General features: G+C 34.9%; 1 protein-coding gene across 1 annotated transcript in view; it reads right to left on the bottom strand.

Moving 5' to 3' along the window:
• LOC124375223 (dynein axonemal heavy chain 5-like) overlaps window positions 1-20,757 on the bottom strand; it is a 153,501-nt gene that overhangs the window by 117,258 nt on the left and 15,486 nt on the right. The window contains 10 exon segments of the mRNA XM_046833360.1: window positions 1,453-1,677; window positions 1,776-1,937; window positions 5,156-5,363; window positions 5,473-5,625; window positions 5,860-6,024; window positions 7,650-7,849; window positions 7,934-8,146; window positions 9,375-9,641; window positions 11,433-11,654; window positions 13,882-13,941. Of these exon segments, the coding sequence (XP_046689316.1) occupies window positions 1,453-1,677; window positions 1,776-1,937; window positions 5,156-5,363; window positions 5,473-5,625; window positions 5,860-6,024; window positions 7,650-7,849; window positions 7,934-8,146; window positions 9,375-9,641; window positions 11,433-11,654; window positions 13,882-13,941 (1,875 nt within the window).

Below are 20,757 nucleotides of genomic sequence, written 5' to 3' on the forward strand. Positions count from 1 at the left end.
ATAAAACTATTTCGCAGCTAAGAGACCAAAATGAAACAGATTCAAAAGTATATACTATATACCATACTTAGCAAATAGTAGACATTAGAAAAAGTATTATATTATATACTAAAAAAGTTATTTCAGTCAATGTTTGAAGTGTATGGAAATAAGATAATCACCAAAGATAGTGTGTGCCAATTGTGCACTTGGTTTGAAAATAAATGAACAAATGTGCTCAATGTCTTAAGAACAAAGTAAAATACTCAGCACTGTGACTTATCAAATAGTAGCAAGAATCAATAAGAAGATTCCAGAAAATTTCTAATTCACAACAATGGAGCTTTGATGTATTTTTCCATCAAATTTCTTAAAGTTCGTTGCATGAAGTTGTTGTACATAAACTAGAATATAAATTCTATGCCAGTTAAATTCTGAATACCTTATTTGAAGAAAAACTTGTTTAAAATATGTGAACTGCGAGACCGAACTGTTAAGGTGTGAGCAGACAAATTTTTTAAGTAAACCAAGAAAATGCATGCTAATTATATCAGCAAGGAAGATAATGATCATTGATTTGGGACTGGAAAGGTATGCTACTTGTTGATTTTATTGTATGTGGCTCAACAATAAACTCTGATAGGTATTGTCAAAGTTGGGAAACAAGAAGAGTTAGCCTGCATAAGTAAAGAGTTAAAAAATTTTGTTTTTGCAAGACAATGCATGACCAAACACTAACTATAACTGCCCTTAAGAACTCTTGGGCGTTTTTAAATGGAAGATGTTTCCACATCCCTCATATTGTCTAGATCTTATACCAACTCACTATCATCTGTTTTCAGGAATGAAAAAGTTGTTTTCAAACTAAATGAGTTTTTGTCCAATGCTGACAAAACTGACTAAGCAGACCCAGTTAAATTTTTCCACTTATCTTGAATGAATAAAAATACACATTCTCCTTCCTAGGAACCAGATCCCGTTTTACAACAGTTATTGCAAAATAACCAGGTCAAGCAATGTCGTACATGGCTGCTGCTTAGATGGCTGACCGCTAAGCGATCTTGTCTTGGCAAGCAGCCCACCTGTTGGTGGAGGTTCGAAAGTCACCTTTAAGCTGTCGATCTCCAGGTTGTGTTAGAGAAAGCTTCTTAGCCCTACTTTGCCTGCTAAAATAAGACATCTTTACTTTACTTTACTTTAGGGACATATTACCTGATGATCCAGTTTTTTACAAGTTCAATAAATGTCACAAAACGACATCTTCTGCTGCTAAATTTGTTTAATTTCCTCCACATTTTCACCATGTATTCATTAAAAGAAAGTTCCCATTGTACTCAATTTGAGGAATGTATTGCTCATCTATTGGCTGCAGAAAGAATTGCAAGAGAGATATACGTTTCAGATTAACCTTCTTCAATCCATGCAATTTAATTAGGAACTAAGGAAAATAAGTAGTATTACTTATGTACTGACAAGGATATCGAAGATGTCACGCTGGTGAACATGGATAGTGATGAGGGTCTCAAACTTGATCCGCTCCAGTTTAGTGAGGTCCCGTGTTGTCTGGTCTATTAGAGTGTTTAGAAGCTCCAGGAACTTATTATTGGTCTCTGCCATCAGCTTCTTGTCAGAGCGAGCCTGCATCAGGGCTGATTCTGCATCTCTTGTCCAGATCATCTGGATACCCAGGATACCAATCTGAACAGGAAACATTTATATGTCTTCTGCTTTGCTCATGAAATACTTAATATCAGACTAAATTCTTTGAGAAAATTTTAAAGTCTAAGATAGCATACCTGTGCTGGCATCTTGTCAAGGAAGCCGAGTAAGTTGAAATTGGGATCGTTAATTTGTGTAAAAGCGTTACGGATGATAGAATGAAGGGATTGCTGAGATGTCTGCAGCAGACAAGTCAACCACGTCTCCACACTTCCTTCAGCTCTCACTGCTCTCTCCAACTGAGTAACCAAATATTTAAAATTACATACATTAATTCATTTTTTCAATATTATGTGAATTTGCATACAGTAGAACCTCGGTTAACCGAGCCTCGCTTAACCGAGACTCCGGGTTAACCGAGGCCGTCCTCGGACGATTTTTTTTATTTAAAAAGCAAAAGAAAACACGCACAAACTACGTACAGTAATGAGCGTTTGGGTGCTCCTTTTATCGCAATACGCACGCTAGCCTGCAATGCGTTAAAAACTACTGTACAGTAAATTGTTTGGCAACTGTTGTGTTTCCTCGGCCAAATATTTGCGTAGCTTAGCGCTTATCTTTGCCGAATGCATACGGCACTGTCACCCGACACCGCTCGCCAGAGCAGGCTGCAGGTGTTGTAACCCGACACCACTCGCCGCCGGACCAATGCGAACTGTTTCAATGCCGAGACGCGACTGAGCCACTCGCTCTCCTCCCCACCACCCCGATTCGACTCCGTAGCTTATTGCGCATCTAGTGGGCTGTCCTGGTGTACAGCTTCAGCTCGGATGTGTGTTCGTGCATCATCGGTCTGCCCGAAGACGCCATTTCGTCTCAGTGGCAGTCCTTTGTTTACTTTTACAAGTCAAGTGTCTATCACTGTTTTTTTATTGTGTGTTTAAGTGCAGTTACAGTAGGTGTAAATGAGTGCTAAACGCAAACGTGTCGTTGTGTCCTTAGAGACTAAACTAAATGCGATTCGTCGTCTGGGACAATGGTGAGTCAATAAGAACAGTCGCTAAAGACTTGGGTGTTGGTGAGGTTACCGTCGGAGATTGGAGGAGGAAGAGGGCTGAGTTAGAAAAATGGGGTGCTCAGAGCTTAAATTCCAATTGCAATTCAGAAGAGAAAAACGTTTAAAAAGTGTGAGTATGAAAAAAACTTCCGAGGCTTTATTCTTATGGTTTTCGGAAATGAGAGCAAGGGGAAGTCCAATAAGTGGGCCTATTTTGCAGGCAAAAGCGCTAGATTTCCATAAATCTTTTGGCGATGGCGATGAACCTTTTACCGCTAGTTCCGGGTGGTTAATGCGATGGAAGAACCGTTATGGAGTGCGGCAACTTAATATATCTGGGGAAAAACTTTCAGGTAATGAAACTGATGTGACAGTTTTTGAAGAAAAAATAAGAAAATTGATTTTTGAGTGAGGGTCTTACATCCGATCAAATATTCAACTGTGATGAGACAGGCCTTAACTTCAGAATGTTGCCCTCAAAAACTTTAGCCAGTCAGCAGGAAACATCAGCTCCTGGGTAATAAGAAATCTAAAGATCGAGTTACAGTTTTTAGGATGTGCCAATGCTGCAGGAAGTTTGAAACTCAAACCAGTTGTAATAGGCAAGTATAAAAAGCCACGTGCTTTTAAAAATACTAATGTGGACACATTTCCCAGCACATACACAAACCAGAAAAACGCATGGATGGACTCGCGGATTTTCAAACAATGGTTTTTTGAGGAATTCGTTCCAGTCGTTGAAGCTTTCTTGGAGAACAAAAAAACTCCCTCGCAAGGCCCTTCTTATTCTTGACAACGCTTCGTCCCATCCAGATGCTGATGAGCTAGTCAGCGATGGCATTAGAAGCCTTATTTTTGCCTCCAAAACGTTACTGCCCTCATCCAGCCTCTAGACCAGGGAGTTCTAGAAACTTTTAAGCGAAACTACAAAAAAGAGGCTGCTTAGAAATCTACTGGAGAAGCTAGGAGGACGGGCTGGGTGTCACTGATTGCTCTCAAGTTAATCACAATGAAAGATGTTGTCTACTGGGTGTCAGAAGCTTGGGATAACGTTAGGGAGGACACTATAAGAAGGTCATGGCGCAAACTTTTCGGAATTGAAAAGGCAAGCCGCCAAGAGACAGCTGCTCCTGAAAACCAGCCAAGAGCATGTCCTCCTGAAAATGAAGAGCTTGTGAATCTTTGTAACCACCTTCCAGTGGCTGAGCCCATCAGTGCAGAGGACATCAGTGAATGGATCAATGGAGATGAGGATCAGGCCCTAACTGATGACGTGATTATCCAGATGCTCAACCAACCAGAAGATGATGACAAGTAAGTTTTTGATTTTTTATTTATGCAAAATTTTAACATAAAAACATAATCCAACATCAATTTTTTTTTTAACACAACTACAGTATATTTGTTACACTTTAGTTAAATGTTGCCCATTCATCAATCCAAAACTAATTTCATACCAATTCCAACTGCTGCCTTTTGATTGCGTTACGGTTACGTAAAACAAAAGTTTTTTTTTACAGCGATGAACCTGATGGGGCGACTGAGAAAATATCACATACAGAAAGGTCTAAGAACGATCGAGGGAGCACTGGCATACATTGAACAACAAGAAACCGCAACAACAAACGATTTAGTTTGGCTGCGACGCTGGCGCAACAGGGCGGGCTAGCCTAAGATCCTCTAATCTAAGTCAAAAAACAATAACTGATTTCTTTGGGAAAAAAGATTAGCTTACTTTGTTTATTTTTGTACAATGTACAGTAAATTAATTTTCATTTCTTTGATTTAATTTTGTAAACAGGAATACTGTACTGTAAACTAAACTTCTGTACATTGTGTAGCCTATATCATACGTATTCAGTTTGTGCAATAAATTGAGTGTTATATTAAAACAGTGTTTAGTATTGTGAGTGTTACCGTTTCCTCTCACGTTTTTATTGCGTACTAAATAACATTTCTTGTACTAATAAACTAAACAACAGTTCAGTTAATAACTTTTGTTCATGTTTTAGTATATCTTGAGCTATTTTTAGCCCCGGTAAACGATTTTTTAGGTTACGTTCCGTGTTATCCGAGGTTCGCCGTATCCGAGGTACCCTCGGTCCCAATTACCTCGGTTAAACCGAGGTTCTACTGTATCAGACTTCTTTTAACCTTATTTAACATAGAAAATAAATGAAGAAGGTCTTTTTGGATATCATACCAGAACAGCTAAAGAATTTATCTGTACCATTTGAATTGCTTTGATTATTACCAGGTTTATTACGCATAACATTGAATCACTCTATCCAAAATCGTTCCTTAAACTTCTGATTCAAAGTAATACTGTATACTTTTGTTTATTAATTTGCATATTTTCCCTTTGAAAACTCAATAAATTCTTCTTCATCTCTACAATATTAGCATGCCAAACAACAGATTTATTGTAGCACACAGTTTAAAGTAAACAAAATATTCTACCTGAATGGATTCTCCCTCGGAGGAAATGATGGCAGTCATCTTGTTGTACTCAATGTCATGGAACTTTACAGACCTGGTATTGTCAAATATTGAGAGCAGATGATTCTGGATGGTGTGGGAGTCAGAGGCCTGGCCCAGGATCTCCAAAAGGGCAGGATCTGAGACGAAGAAAAATCTTGGGAACATCATCCTCTTCTTCTCCAAATACCTGTAAACACAGATGTCATTTGTATGAAATCAAAATTAAATCAGTAAGGTAGATTTAAATCTTCTTAAAGATAACAAAAATACAAAAGGTACAAATGTCAACATCTAACCCGCTGAGAGACTTTTGACACAGCTCCAGCTGTTCTTGCAAATGAGGTAACAGCTGTTTCAGCATGTCATCACCCACACAACAGGACACTACTCCAGGAGTCTCATGGGCACGTTGCATGATCTTCTGCCAGGACTTGTCAATCTTGCTGAATCTGTTGACAAGAAGAGAATATCAATATTTTCTAGTTCAAGCAAATCATCTTAACTGTAACTATATGGAGTTAACACAGAACATGTTTGTTGTGATTTCTAACTTCTGTTATTGAAAAATCCTGTTACCTTCAACAAATCCTCCCTCACTCAATTATAAAAAAAACTTTAAACAAATGGATCATAACCTGTTATTAGTCAAATTAAAAGGCAACATTTTAAAGTAAACAATTTACCTTTTGGCTTCTTTAGGAAGTTGTTTAGCAATGTCACCTCCCACAAACACTGCTTCCAGATAGACCCACATGTTCTGCACCAACAGCCACCTTTCAAGTATCTCGTTTGTGTTGCCAAGATCAAACATCCACTGCTGGATCTGTTTGCGGAATGGAGCATTGTACCTGAGAATACAGCATTAATTTCATAAAGTATTTTTTTTAATAAGTGTCAAGATGTCTTTACACATTATTTCTCAAAAATTAAATTATTAACTCTTAGGAAAGTAACTAAGTTGTGGAACGTCACTCCTTTACGTGTTTATAGGAGTAAGGGCACAAGAACCACACAAGACCTAAAATAGTAAAAGAATATTTGTTTTAATTAAATGAAAATTATATACAGGGTTATCATAAAAGAATGGTGCAGTTTCAGTAATTCGTAGGAAGATAGTAGGGAAATTTCTAGATGTCATATTGGTATCTCTAAAAACCTCCAACCCAAAAGTTTGTTTATAAGCTGTTCTAACCTCTAGATCAGTTCTTGTATTGATGTTGCGGTGAATTTAGTGTGTTACTATGTTATCGGATAAAGATAAAGCAAAGTGGGTTTTATTGTTGGCTGAATTTAAATCCATAATTTTATTTCACATGCATTCCGATGTGAATTTGGAAGGAAGAGATACACCGTACAAAAATAACATAGCACGTTGGTTTAAACAATTCGAAGAAATTGGATCAGTTAAGAAACAGAAATCAACTGGCAGACCAGGTCTACCAGACGGTATGGTTGAACTAATTATAATTTGGCAATTAGAAGTCCTGGGAAGTCCATCCCTTATCAAAGCATTGAATTAGGTATTCCAAAAACAACAGTTCACAAAGTTTTATATAAAAACTCAAATTACACGCTTATAAAATCCAGATACTGCAGGAATTGAAACCCAATGATTGTGTAAACCATTACAATTTTGCTGTTGAAATGTTAGACAGAATAAGTTAAAACGAATCATTTTTATATGATATAATTTTTACAGATGAAGCTACTTTCCATATGAATGGATGTGTTAACAGACACAATTCACGAATATGGGGGCTCTAGAAACCTACATATAACTGTTAGGAAACAACGTGATTCGCCTAAATTTAATGTTTGGTATGGTGTGATGAAAAATCGTGTAATAGGGCCTTTCTGCTTTGCTGAAAAAACAATTAATGCAGTTGTGTGTCTTTAAATGTTAACTAATTATTGCTTTCCTCATCTAGATGAACTCGGAAACATTCATCAACTTCATTTCCAATAAGATGGTGCTTCCTCACACTTCAGTGCATTGGTCACGGACGCTTGAATGAAAGATTCGGAGATTGGTGGATAGGCCGGCAAGGACCTGTGCTGTAGCCTCCAAGGAGTTCAGACCTGACACCTTGTGATTTTTCTTGATACATCAAAAGCATTGTTTATTCACAAAATATTCTCGACCTGAACCACAAGATTAATGAAGCAATGACAACCATGACCGAAGAAATGTTAATGAATGTTTGGAGAGAAATTAAGTATTGTTTGGATATTTGTTGAGGGACTAAGGACGCACATATTGAAATGTATTAATTATGTAAAAAAACTGTTTGAGATAAAAAATTAGATGAATAAACAACATTAACTGTAAGTAATTCAGATTTTCTTTAAACCATGTTCGAATCCACACCATTCTTTTATGATAACCCTGTATAATACTGTTTCAGATAGTTATGTAGTCATTGTATGTGTATAGAAAATGTTAATATTTTCTGCTCAGAAGATTTGAACTGACCGGTTGGAAAGTAGAGATCCAAGCACCATGAGGCTGTCTTCCAGCTGGCCAATAGTCTCAGCTGTTGTATCTCCTCTCAGCAACAATTCTCCACGGTTGTTGAAGGACATGAAGGTCAACTCATGGACTGACCACTCATTAGTCACCTGCCTCAACTTGGCTTCAATGTCTTTCTCTTTCATCGCTGATATACATATGTCCTGCAAGCCATATATTATTGTTAAATCTGACCTATATGTATTTAACACTGTACTTGCACGAGAGATAAGCATTCATCAACCTACCTCAATATCCTCCTTGCACTTGAGGAGAGGTGCTTCAAGGATATTCTTGAGGCAGAATCCCTCACTGTCTAACTCGAAGTTGTAGTTTGTGACCTCCATGATGCGCTGCCAATGCCGAGGTTTCATTGCCTTGTTGGCCATCAGTTCCAACAATGGACACATGTCATTGAAGTCATCTATTGTGCGCTTCAAAGCATGGAATGCTGGCCATTCCTAAAACATACAATATAATAGATTTATGTTTGTTTTTTTTTTTTTGGTCTTACATCATTTTATTCTTTCACATAATCAAGTCTTAGGAAACCTATAAATGAAAAAAGAGAGAGCACTCCAGATAGACATATACTAAAATGGATTGAAGAATATAATTAAATAGCAATGGTACCTTTTCATCACCTTTACCCCTACTCTGATCAGAGGCAGAATTATATAATTTTAGATTTATACAGATTTATTAAATAATAGTTCAAAGTATACCAAGACATATTTTTATTTTCCTTACTCTCAACCTCAACTCAGTAATACTTCTCAGAACACCTTCACTATGACACAAGTCATGTACCGAAATTTAGGACAGCTAATACAGTAATAAGTTGTGTCCACCATAGACAATGAGTTAAAATATGATACATATCTAGCTACAGAGTAAGTTTGAACACTTTCATTATGACATGATTCATGTACTGATTTTAGGATTAACCAAGATCATAGAAGTGACTGTCCACTGCAATTAATGGGTTTAACATTGCAGAAATTAGACTTACCTAAAAGTCATTTTGTCAAATATTTATAAACAAAAACTTGTACTATTAAATGACACAGAAAATTATACATATAAACATAATTTCAATTTTATTGTCAGAAGGAATAAACAACAGGTGTATCTTTTGAGCTGCAACTATTTACATTTTATAGAGGAAAGCATAAACTGGATTGTAGAGACATGAGAGATCTCTGTCCTCATTGAAAAGGAAGGAAGTATCTGGACCCATCTATTCAAGAGATAATTGCTGATATCATCTATTCACAGTGGGTCCTTCTCAGGTCGCAACTGCCATGCTGTAATGCCATAAACTTTTCAACACTGAGAGAGCAAATTCATTCCTTTTAACCATCCTCCTACTTGATCATAGATTTTTGACAAGAATACTTCATATAACTGGATCTTAATATATCAATGTAGAATAGAAACGTCAAAATAAGTATCGTTGAAAAAGTAAATATATCACTACCTATAAAAAACTGTTCCGTGTTGGCATTTTAATTGAGGAAAATCATCAGTGTCAGTTTTAAATCTTTCTTGGTCGAAGATTTAGTTTAGGTACTTTCATGTTGTTTTATACATAACAGCATTATTTTGAATACTCCTAAATAAGTTAAACTGGAGAAGTACTGAATGGTTTCTGTGGGGAAATAACTTACTTGCCAAGATGTGTCTTACCTTGAGACCCTTTGGTAGTTTACGGCACCGGTTCTGGAACTCCATGAGTTCATTGTTGATCTCCTCTATGTTGACCTCACCCCAAGGGATATCATAGTAGCCACTGACTCTGTCTATCACATCATTGTACAACTTGTAGAGTTTCTGCAGCAAGTTGAGCTCCTTGCGTATCTGAGCCAACTCTGGATAGTCAGTTTGTGGGAGACCAAACAGCTCCTCCCCACTCTGATAGGTCTGAAGCTTGCGCCACATCCCATCAAACCGGTTCTATAAACATTGCAATTACATTATATTAGATCACAGGATATTTCTAAGGTGTTCAGAAAAAGTAGCAGTTGTAAATATTGGAACAAATGAAATGTAGTTTTTCTACTATCACAGTGATAGTAAAGCTGTGATGAAGAACATTTAACAGACATTGTGTGTGGCCGATTGCCTGTATTATTGTAAGTTAAAAATCATTTAGTCTAAATCCTATCTGCTTCTAGAGAAAACTTTCACAATAACAATTTTAGATTGAAGAAGCCTATGAAATAAGTACGGGCAGCACCAAAGTCATGTGCAAAACATGACTGTTTACTACCAAATGTGTGTATTGATCTTTAAAAGATTATAATAATTATTCTTACTATTTTATAAGCAAAGGCCAGCTTTCAATGATATCTAATCTAATGATAAGCTATCCGATTTATATTCGGAATACAAATGTTTAATTTTACAGTTGTTCCAGAAATCCTTAATTCAATAGTCAACAATAATTAATGTAATTTGTTATAGTTTTAAGGTCATTAAATGTATATATATATATATATATATATATATATATATATATATATATCTGTATATTATGTGAGGTTGAGTGGTAGAGAGGGCTAAATAACCCTAACTCCGCCTCTTGAATAAAGGCATATTTCATTTCATTTCATTTTATCCATTTCAACATATTTACTAGGGGAATGAACTTTTTTAAATGACTGAAGGAAAATAGCTGCGATATTGCAGACACTAATATCTCTGGAGCTCTAAGCATGATTCTATGCACCCATGGATGGAGAGCAAACAATTCAGGCTCTTCTGTTTTTATTTTTTATCAATCTGCAAAATGGTTGACTTGTCCTTTATTTTTTACTAATGTCGGCTTAAAGTAATGAATAAGATCTTTGACTTATAGTCAGGATTTTAAACGAAATTCCAAAATGAGATTAAGTAACTCTGCACAAGAATGATCAATCTTTTCAGAAAACAGCTCAATTTTATCACAGCAACTTACCAGTCAAAGCCTTGGGCTAGTTTATGCAGTTAATCTTTGGCAAGAAGCAGATATATCTATTTTAGCACGGTTACCAAATCTTTATTAACTAAAGACTTCTTCTGAACGTTCCTAACAACATTAAAAGGGGCCAGAAAGGAATCCTGAACAATGAAAGTTGTTTAGTCGTCACCATTTGTAACCATATTTGTTAATCTGGACCATTATTAACAAATATTGCCAATGGCGCAGTGTAGTGGGTACGGCGGTTATCGCAAGATAACCAGATCAAGCAACGCCGAGCGTGGCTGCTGCTTGGACAGGTGACCGCTGAGCGATCCTGTCCTTGCAAGCGGCCCGCCTGCCCGGCCATTGGTGGTGGTTCGGAAGTCACCTTTAAGCCGTTGGTCCCCAGGTTAAGTGTTAGAGAGGGCTTCTTAGCCCTAACTTCGCCTGGTAAAATAAGACATTCTTTACTTTACTTTTACTTTATTAACCAATCAGAGATATGAAGACCCACATGTTAGTAGAATACTCTACTATTATTAAGGACCCAACAGGTCCTTCTTACAATTGTAACTGCCTATCTGTCCTTCTGTACGATAGCTCTTGATAGAGAGGTCCTAGAGCCTTGCAACTTGGAAAGTAGGTTCCTCTTGATCCAAGAAAGAACCCTATTGATTTTTGGATCAAAAGGTCAATGGGTAGCCCATCCATATGTGGGATAGAACTTGTAATATTGTGTTTAAGATACTTGTCAATATTGATTTTATTGATCATTCACTAATTCATTCAATATTGAATATAACCTGGAAGAGTATGAGCCTGTCTGAAGCCTCACGAGGAGTGAGTCCTGGCATCATGGGTCCGCTGGTCCTGTACTCATGACAATACTCGATGTTATCCTGCCTGAACCGGTCCAGGTTCCGCCGCAAGTCCTCCTCAAAGTGAGGTTGCATTGTTAGCAACAACACGTTCACATCCATGGCTTGACCTAGAAGCCGCTGCCATGAGTAGCGCAAGTTATCCACCTGTATGTCACCAAACCATTAAGAAACTAATTCTATTATCATTATACGGATAAGGAATTAACAAATATTACAAGGTTTAATAATTCGAAACTTACATAAAATTAAGCACAAATAAATTTTAATAAAAACATGTTTTTAGAAGGATAATTTTAAAATATCACAAATTAAATAAATACTTAAAAATTTACTTTTGTTTTCTACAAAAAATATGAGAGTCTTAATTAGAAGTCACAAGTTTACTACTTATTAATGGAATGCTACATTTGTTTACCTTAAGAGCCAGCCGAAGTAAAACAATTTTAAGTTTTGTACCATAAGAACAATATTAAATATTAAACACTGTTAATTCCATATTTTTGATGAAAGAGTTATGGAAGTCTCAATTTGAATATATGATTAATATGTATCCATACACGTTTTGGTGTTGTTGATACCTCTCGATCACATGTTCATATACAAAATAGACAACAGATAGTCAGTCTCAGAATTTGTTATATATATTTTCAAGAACTCTCTTTTAGTACATAACTTTTAAACTCTGCCAAATGAGATAACATTTTCACATTGCAATTTTTAAAACAGAATTGTTAGTCACCTGGCCAGAAGAATTTTTATAGTTTGCGAGAGATCTTTGAAGAGAATACTTAATCAATTGAACCAAGTGTTCAAATTATAATTTTACTTATCTCTAATATTGCTTTTTCCTATTTTTGTTCATAAGATTTTGAACAACAATTTTGAGAATTGGCAAATGACATTATAATGACAATTTGAATCGATTAATGAGTGGCAATCGATATTGTAATGTTGAACTGACACTCACATGTTTTGACAGTTCATATAGTACATAAATCAAAACTACCACCACTATTTTTATACCATTTTAAACAAAAAGAATTTCTAACTTCAATGGTGAAATTTGTTTTGCTGTTTTGGCAACAGTGATGTCATAAAACCTGTCAGAAATATTTTTCTATCTAGCCATTTTAAAAGTTGGTGATATATCATAGATATGGTTTATTATGGTGGTTTATAGCTTGTAATAGCTTTGTTGTAGGCTATACTATGCTAACTTTTTGTATATTTTGGGCATATTTAGTAGAAAAATTATATGTTTTTTGTTAATTAAAAAAAAGTCATATCTACAGTAACAAATGTAGGTTCATCTCACCACTTTTCAAAAATAGAAAAAATTAAAAACTGGTTATTAATTTACAGTATTGGTTATTAATTTTGAAAAAATATCATTCATTTTATATATATATATATATATATATATATATATATATATAAATTTTATGTATATATATTAAAAACTGTATCACTTATGAATGATATCTTTTCAAATTTAGTGGTTTTTACCAACAACATTTCAAAGTATATATCATAATTTATGAAAATAAAATTATTATAACAGTGGAAACATTTCTTAGATAGTATTGATAAATTTGACCTAAAATCTGTTATCAAATTGATAAGGCTTAAGAAAATACTCTTTGCCCAATTTTGTTAATTAAATATTATGTCATAAAACATAAAAAGTTAATTAAAATTGTATTTTTCTGATGAGAAAAATGATTTCTTTAATCTAAACTATATTTGTTTGTAAAATTCATAATTAATTGTAGTTTTAGTCATAAAAATAAAATAAAAACGTTATTCATAAATATCAGTAATTTAGACTCACATACCGTACAAATGTTGTTACAATTTAAAATATTTAAATGGATCATATATAGCATGGTTTTAATAAATTTAAACTAAATACTTCAAAACTGTTGAATTAGAATTTTTGAGAGATTCAGTTTGCTTCATTTTGATATGCACCTGATGGACTAAAAAGTTTTAAAATATTATAAAATTCGTTGAAGCAATTTTTTAAAATTTTCATTGTTGACAAAAAAAATGGTTGTTATTGGTATAAAACCATAAAATCAAACTTGATTTGGTTTTATCAGACTATATATGGCAGATTTGAGAAAATTCAGTACATACACACTTGTTTTCAAAAAGCATTTATTTGGTATTAGAAACCCAACATTAAAAGAAAAACTAGTAAACAATTTTTTACAGAAAAAATAATTTCTTCACTGTTGAGATTGTATAGATAGAAAGGACAAAATATTTGTTTATCAAATGCAACTGAAAATAAGGTTGAAATGAATAAAGAATGCTAGAGAACAATAGATACAAAGATCATTAAAAGTAAAATTGACAAATAACATACCAATTCTAAATCCTCTCTGTCAACAGGCAGCTCATAGCGAGTGATGACATTGAATGCCTCCTGCAATATTCAACAGGTTAAAACTGAAACTGTAACTGAAAATGTAAATTAATTAACCTTCTAACACAGTCTCTGATTCCATGAAATTAGAAATATTCAAGCAATTTTGTAAGATTGTGAATATCCATTATCCTTCTGCCCAGCTGTCTTTTAGAATACTCTTTCGCACTACAATCTTTAAAAATAGTATTTTATTCAATTCATCAAGCTGATGGACGATTCATTAAGTTTTGTTTGCTTTATGTAAGTTTCTGTGAGGCATATTATTTTTAAATTTTATATTAATGTTATTATTTTGAATATTGAGCATGTTAAACTAAGTTTGCAATTAATGAAGTATAATTCAACTGAAATTATATTTTTATTAAGTCAATAGTTAATTAAAATTATGTTTTTACTATGCTTAACTAAAATTCAAGTTTTAAATTGTTATCAATTATTTTAAGATTCATATAGAAAAATAGTTTTTTTGTCTTTTCATATTCTAGTATGAAACATATTAGAAAACAGCACTTTCAGACACTTTGTAATTTGACTTTACATGTTTTACATGCAACAATTATTACTTTTTGTTTGTGTTTTCCATGTATTAATTAAGTATGGTCTTCAAGGTCGTGCACAATAGGCAATGTTACAAATCGAGTGTGACTAATGATGCAGGGTTAAGTAAAATTACAGTTTTAATTAATGTTGATTAATCAAATTTATTAACATTTTATTTTTGAGTGTTTAATTTATATAGACGATTTGTGATTTATAAGATTTTTGTAACAATGGCAAAGGTCTACCAAACTGTTATCCTTTTAGACAATAGACAATAGACAAACTTCTTTATTAGCATATTCATCAAGAACAGTAATAGAGTCAGAAATTAAATAAACTTGTTTTGGAAAAATAATTTTTGAGTCCGATGATGCATCACATTTGAGAGCGATTGGTGAGTTCCAGTTGAGGCCTCCAGTCTTGGTTCAAGAATTCGTCAACTGTGTAGAAAGGCTGTCTAACAAGCAAGTCATGGAGTGCTTTTTTAAAAGCGTTACCCTGAAGCTCTCTTAATGGTTGTGGTAGATGGTTCCATAGCTTTCGCCCAATGTAGGTTGGTTTCTCCTCCAAAAGTGCTGTGCGGTGTATGGGTAGAGTATAGCTTGTTGCATTGTTTAGTTTGATATGGATATAAAACATATTAGAAACACTGACACTGAAGCAGAAATTACTGTAAAGATACACAATGTTGCTTAACGATGAAAAATAATTGTAATTGTAATAAATTATATCTGAAGAAAGTATGACTGGTGTGTTGTTATATCTTTTTGTATAAAGGAAGGGTAGATTTTTGTGAAACACCAGATGTGTTGATCAAGTTCCAAACATTACATATAATATGTATAGTAAATCTAATAAAGTGTACCCTAATAAAGGGGACATATAAGTATTTTCTATTTACTGACCATAAGATAAATAAGGAAACTAATGTCTTACACAGGATGTGGTGGAAAAGGTTCATTTTTATTGCATGAACTGCAATATAATATATCCGATTGAAAAGGAACATTTTAATTGTCACTCTTGCACTATGAGTAACTTTCCTTGCATTAAATATTACTGTATTAATGGTCTGTTACTTTGGTTGGCAAACATATTAAGATATTGCTGTCTGTATCTTTTGTATTAGAGCTTAAGAGCTACATGGAAATTAGAGTAGCTAATATAAAATGATCTAACAGCTAAGTGAGGTGAAAAATTACTGTCTTAGCCGCCGATGAGCATGACCTGCTTCATACTTCTCTCCACTGTTCATTACTCACTAGTCACTTCCTAGCCTATAAGTACTAGAAATGTCCCCAAATTGCAAGTATTGTCTAGACATAACCGATGATGCTTAGCACAGGTTTTCGAATGCGATATACGGAAGAACCACAAGTCAGTGCGAGGTGATCTTTGGAAAGGCTATCAATCTGGCAAGCCTATACAAGGAACCACCAGAGAGTGCAGTTGGTGGCGACCAATAGAATGGACTGGCCTGCGCGATGTTGCCACACAACTGCCGCTACCGCCCGGCACGGCTGGCGCATTGTGGCTGATAAACCGCTGCGCTGTCACAACTAACACTGATACTGAACATTTAAAACTTATCAGTATAATTGAAAAACAATATTTAAAATGCGTTGACAGTTTGCTATATTATATTTAAATTACTTGTATAGTTTATTAATGTTATTACAAACTAACTATCGATTAAAACAAACAAATCGTCCCGTCAGTTAGTCAGAGTAAAGTACTTGCTTATTTCCATACCATAAAACAATCTTTTCAGTGATTTTAAATGATTACTAAACACACACAAAATTAATATACATGTTGCTTATATTGGACACTGCATGACGTGTTGCTTGATTAAAAATAATTAAAAAAATATAACAATATAATCAATTTTAAAATTATCGAACAATTATATTTTTAAATTATGAAATAATCAAATTTTCCACTAAATAACTTTTAGGGCCTACTATTTTAAAATGAAATACGTTAAAAAGCATGATTGACTTAATAATATTCTTACCTTTGCACTTGTATATTATTTATTCGCTCTCAGGCGGCAATATCATAGCCAAAACCTCGGAATCTTCTTCATTTTCACTTTCTGCCTCACTGCTACTCGTATCAGAATTGTCTGCTAAGTTTATAATTATTTGCTCTACAACACTTGTGCGGATACATTCCTTTTCAAAATCAGCTTGCTGCAAGGCTTCTGCGTGCTGAACACTTGATTGCCAGTCTTCTTTAGTCACTTTGTCCAGAACATCATGAACAAGATTCTCAATGTAGGTTATTTTAAATGTCTTATTATTACGTGCTACCTCTCCCTTCACTTGAGCCCATACCATTTCAATGGGATTGTACTGGCAGTGATAAGGAGGGAGCCTGACAACTGTATGTCCCATTTCATTGGCTAATACGTAGAGTTCATAAGTTTTTTGTTGGGTTTTATATGGGAGAACCCTCATTATAAGTTCTGGTTTCGTTTCTTTCATACAGTGTTGTATGTTTTTTCGAGACAGCCAATTTTGAATCTCTTCCTTTTTCCATGAATTTGGAATTTTCTCGGTGAGTACTGAGTGGTATGGAGCATTGTCCATAACAATGATCGAGCCTTCTTCCAAAATGCATAGCAATTTTTTAAACCGTTTTCTAAACGATTCAGCGTTCATTTCATCGTAATAGTCCGAACTGGATGATGTCTTAGAACGAAAAACCCACTTACATTCTTGCAAAAACCCATCTTTTGCCGAACCGACATGACAAATTATTAATCTTCTACCTTTGCTGAGAGGAACCTTTAGTCCATCAGACTCAGTCGTATCCTGCCATATTTATTTTCGAGTATGGTTTTCATTAACCCATGTTTCATCAAGGTAATATATGGGCCTACAATCACCAGATTCTCTAAGCTCTTGCATAGTTCTCAAAAAGTTTAAACGAGCCGCTACAATATCATTTTGTTCCAATAAAAACTTTCTACCATCATTGGTTTTCTTATACCTGAAACCAACATGCCTTAATAATCTATTTGTTGAAGTTACCGATCCGTTGTAATCAAGTTTTTGTTTGAGATCCTGCGTGATTCTTTTTGATGTGGGAAATTCCCCTCTGTCGTATTACAAAAGGACAGTTCGTCTCAAAACATCTTTTTCAAAGTCATCAAAGCCTGTTATTTTGGATTTTCGACTTCTTTGTTTTCCTGGCGTTGAAAACTTAATTTCTGATGATGAAGGTCCATCTTCTTCGGACAGCTTAGCTTCTTTACTAATTTTGTTAACTTAATTTTTCTTTCACTTAAACCGCAGGCCTCAGCACACAGTTTACCACTTTGCTTAAAGTTTAGAGTTTCTCGGAAATTTGTCAACGACAGTTTTTTTAAGAAGTTGTAAACGTTGTAAATAATACGTCGTTCTCCACACGTAGGGTTTTTCCACTACCGCTCTTACTTCCGGATGGCTGTGCACTTGAACAAACATCATCACACTCCATTTTGTCCAAATAAGGAATCACAATAACAAGTATATTACAATTTAATGACACTACACAGAAAATAATCGGTACACTTATAATAGCTACCAATAAACAACACTTAAAAACACGAAAACGTTCATCAACAGTAAAATTCAGCACAAAATAATATACGCGTACTGGAATTGAAGAGAATGCAGTATTTTCAACCGCCACTGATTAAGCGACAATAGGCACTGACTGACGGTCAGAGACCGGAAGGAGGAAGGGGCTGTTTCTTGGAAACAGTATGACTCATCCGTCTGGTATTACCACCACTGCTGGCTGGTGCGGCTTTTGTTTACAGGTATTTCACCCGTTTCCTCCACATTTTCACTCGTCTGACATCATCTATTATGTACCGTGTTCAAATTTCATTGGATGTTATAGAAAACCGTTACTTTAGAATTTTATAAGAAAGTGCATTCATATTATAAAAATACTTGTGCTGTATGATTTTTCAACTATGGCCAATTTAAATATTTAAATCACCCACGTGTGAAAACAATTTTACATAACAGAGATTCAAGACTATTAATAGCCAGGTAGGAAAAATACTTTCAAATGGTTATAAATTTATGAGAACCGAAGTGCGTAACAAAACCGTTGCAGCAACAATTTCCACCGTTATGTACTGAATAAGTATATTTATTGAAAAGAACATATATTTCAGATGTATTTGATAACTTTCTTACCAAATTGAAAATCCATTTAACATAACATGATTATACTATGCAAACATGTAATGCCTTATTATATATCAGTGATAATGGCATTATCTAACTGTTAAATACAGGAAATTAACGTTTTTGCGGTATTTTTATGTTTTCTTTTTAATTTATATTTCGGCTAAAGATTTTAATCCTACGATCTTCGTATATGAGTAATATAATACAATAATTTATTTCAATCCATTTAACTCAACATGGAAATAAGCTACAGAGATGTACTTTTTTTTAAAATGACCGTAAAATTATATTTTGTAATACGTAGTTAATTAATTCAAGACAGCTCTAACATTTCTTTCAAGCGTAATGGTTAAGTATTTTAAGAACGCTGGACTCACGCGGCTTGTGGTTACAGCGGGGAACAAGTTTCGCAACGTCGCTCAGTTCTCGTTGGCCGCTCCAAGGTCACCGGCAAAATAGGCTCCTCCCTCAACTGCACTCTCTTGTGGTTTTTTGTATAGTGTTGCCCATGCTACAGCAAAAATAAAACTGGGAGAATGTTGCAGCCTACATGTGAATGCAAGAAAAAAATTGTCAAAAGAGGCCAGTAAGGAAGAAGAGATATCATAAGATGCAACACAGACTGGGTTGAAGTAATGCTAACAATAGACAATAGACAATAGACAATATACTTTATTTTACATATTCTTTGAGAACAGTAAGAGAGTCATAAAAAAAGGTAAATTATACAAATCAAAATTTTATAAAACAATTTACAAATCAAAGCTTTGTAAATGATAGTCCAGTCACTGGTTGATGTTCAAAGCTCTCCAGTTTAAAAACTCGTCAATTGAGTAGAAAGGATGTTGGAGGAGCCATCTTTTCAGCATTTTCTTGGGGTTTTGTTCTGTCTTAATGTCGGTAGGTAGGGAGTTGAACAGCTTTGCACCCATATATGAAGGCTTCTCTTCAAATAATGCTGAATGGTGTTCTGGTAGTGTAAAATCTGCTGCTCGACGAGTGTTGTAAGAATGTAAATCAATGCCTCTGGTCAAGCCATTTTCATGAGCATACATTACTGTTTCTAAGATGTACAATGAAACCACAGTGAGGATTGACAGCTCAACAAAAGATGTTCTACAACTGTCTCTAGGCTGCAGGCCTGCCAGTATCCTGATACATTTTTTCTGTAGAGTCAAGGGTCTTTGTAAGTTGGCTACACTTGATTTTCCCCAACAGTGAGACCATATCGGAGGTGTGCTTCAAAAGAGTGCATAGTATGCAGTAATTGCAACTGTGACATCAACTTATCGATTTTATTTCGACGAACAACATAAAGTCCAGAGCTTAGTTTGCTACAGAGGTTGTCCACATGAGGTGTCCATTTCATTCCATTGTCCATTACGATCCCCAGATACTTGGCTTCTTCCACAGTGTCAATGTTTTGGCAATGGTCCAAAATCGTTCTTTCCTCTTCCAAAGACCAGTTGTTGCGTCTTGGCTTCATTGACTACCAAGTTGTTACTATGGCAATACTGAACAGCCATGTTCGTTGCTGTGTATGAAGAGACTTCCAGCAATTCAGGATGTTTATTACCTAAAAGTAGAACCGTATCATCTGCATACATAATGGTTTTTGAAAATTCTTCCAATAACCCGGGGGAGATCGTTAGTAAAAAGAACAAATAAGACAGGCCCCAGAACTGAACCTTGGGGTACGCCACTTGGTATTAGTAAAGGGCTAGATCTTATTGAACGGGACGTTCCTCTGTCTGTGCACACCAAGTCAACCACCTGTTGCCTGTCTGTCAGATAACTTTTAAACCATCTAGCTGCTGTTCCAAAAATCCCAAATGCTTCCAGCTTCTTAAGGAGTTGGTTGTGGTCAAGACAATCGAAAGCTTTGGTGAAGTCTAATAGTACTGCAGTTGTTGTGTTGCCAGCTTCAAGTTGATCCACAATAAACTCCACCAAACTAGTAATAGCAGTTGTTGTGGATCGGCCCTTTATAAAACCATGTTGATGATTTGTAAGCATGCCATGTTCTACAACATGATTCATGAGGCGAGAGAGTACTTCTTTTTCAAACACCTTAGAAAAC

The sequence above is a fragment of the Homalodisca vitripennis genome, chromosome 1, assembly GCF_021130785.1.
Source record: "Homalodisca vitripennis isolate AUS2020 chromosome 1, UT_GWSS_2.1, whole genome shotgun sequence".
NCBI lineage: Eukaryota > Metazoa > Arthropoda > Insecta > Hemiptera > Cicadellidae > Homalodisca > Homalodisca vitripennis.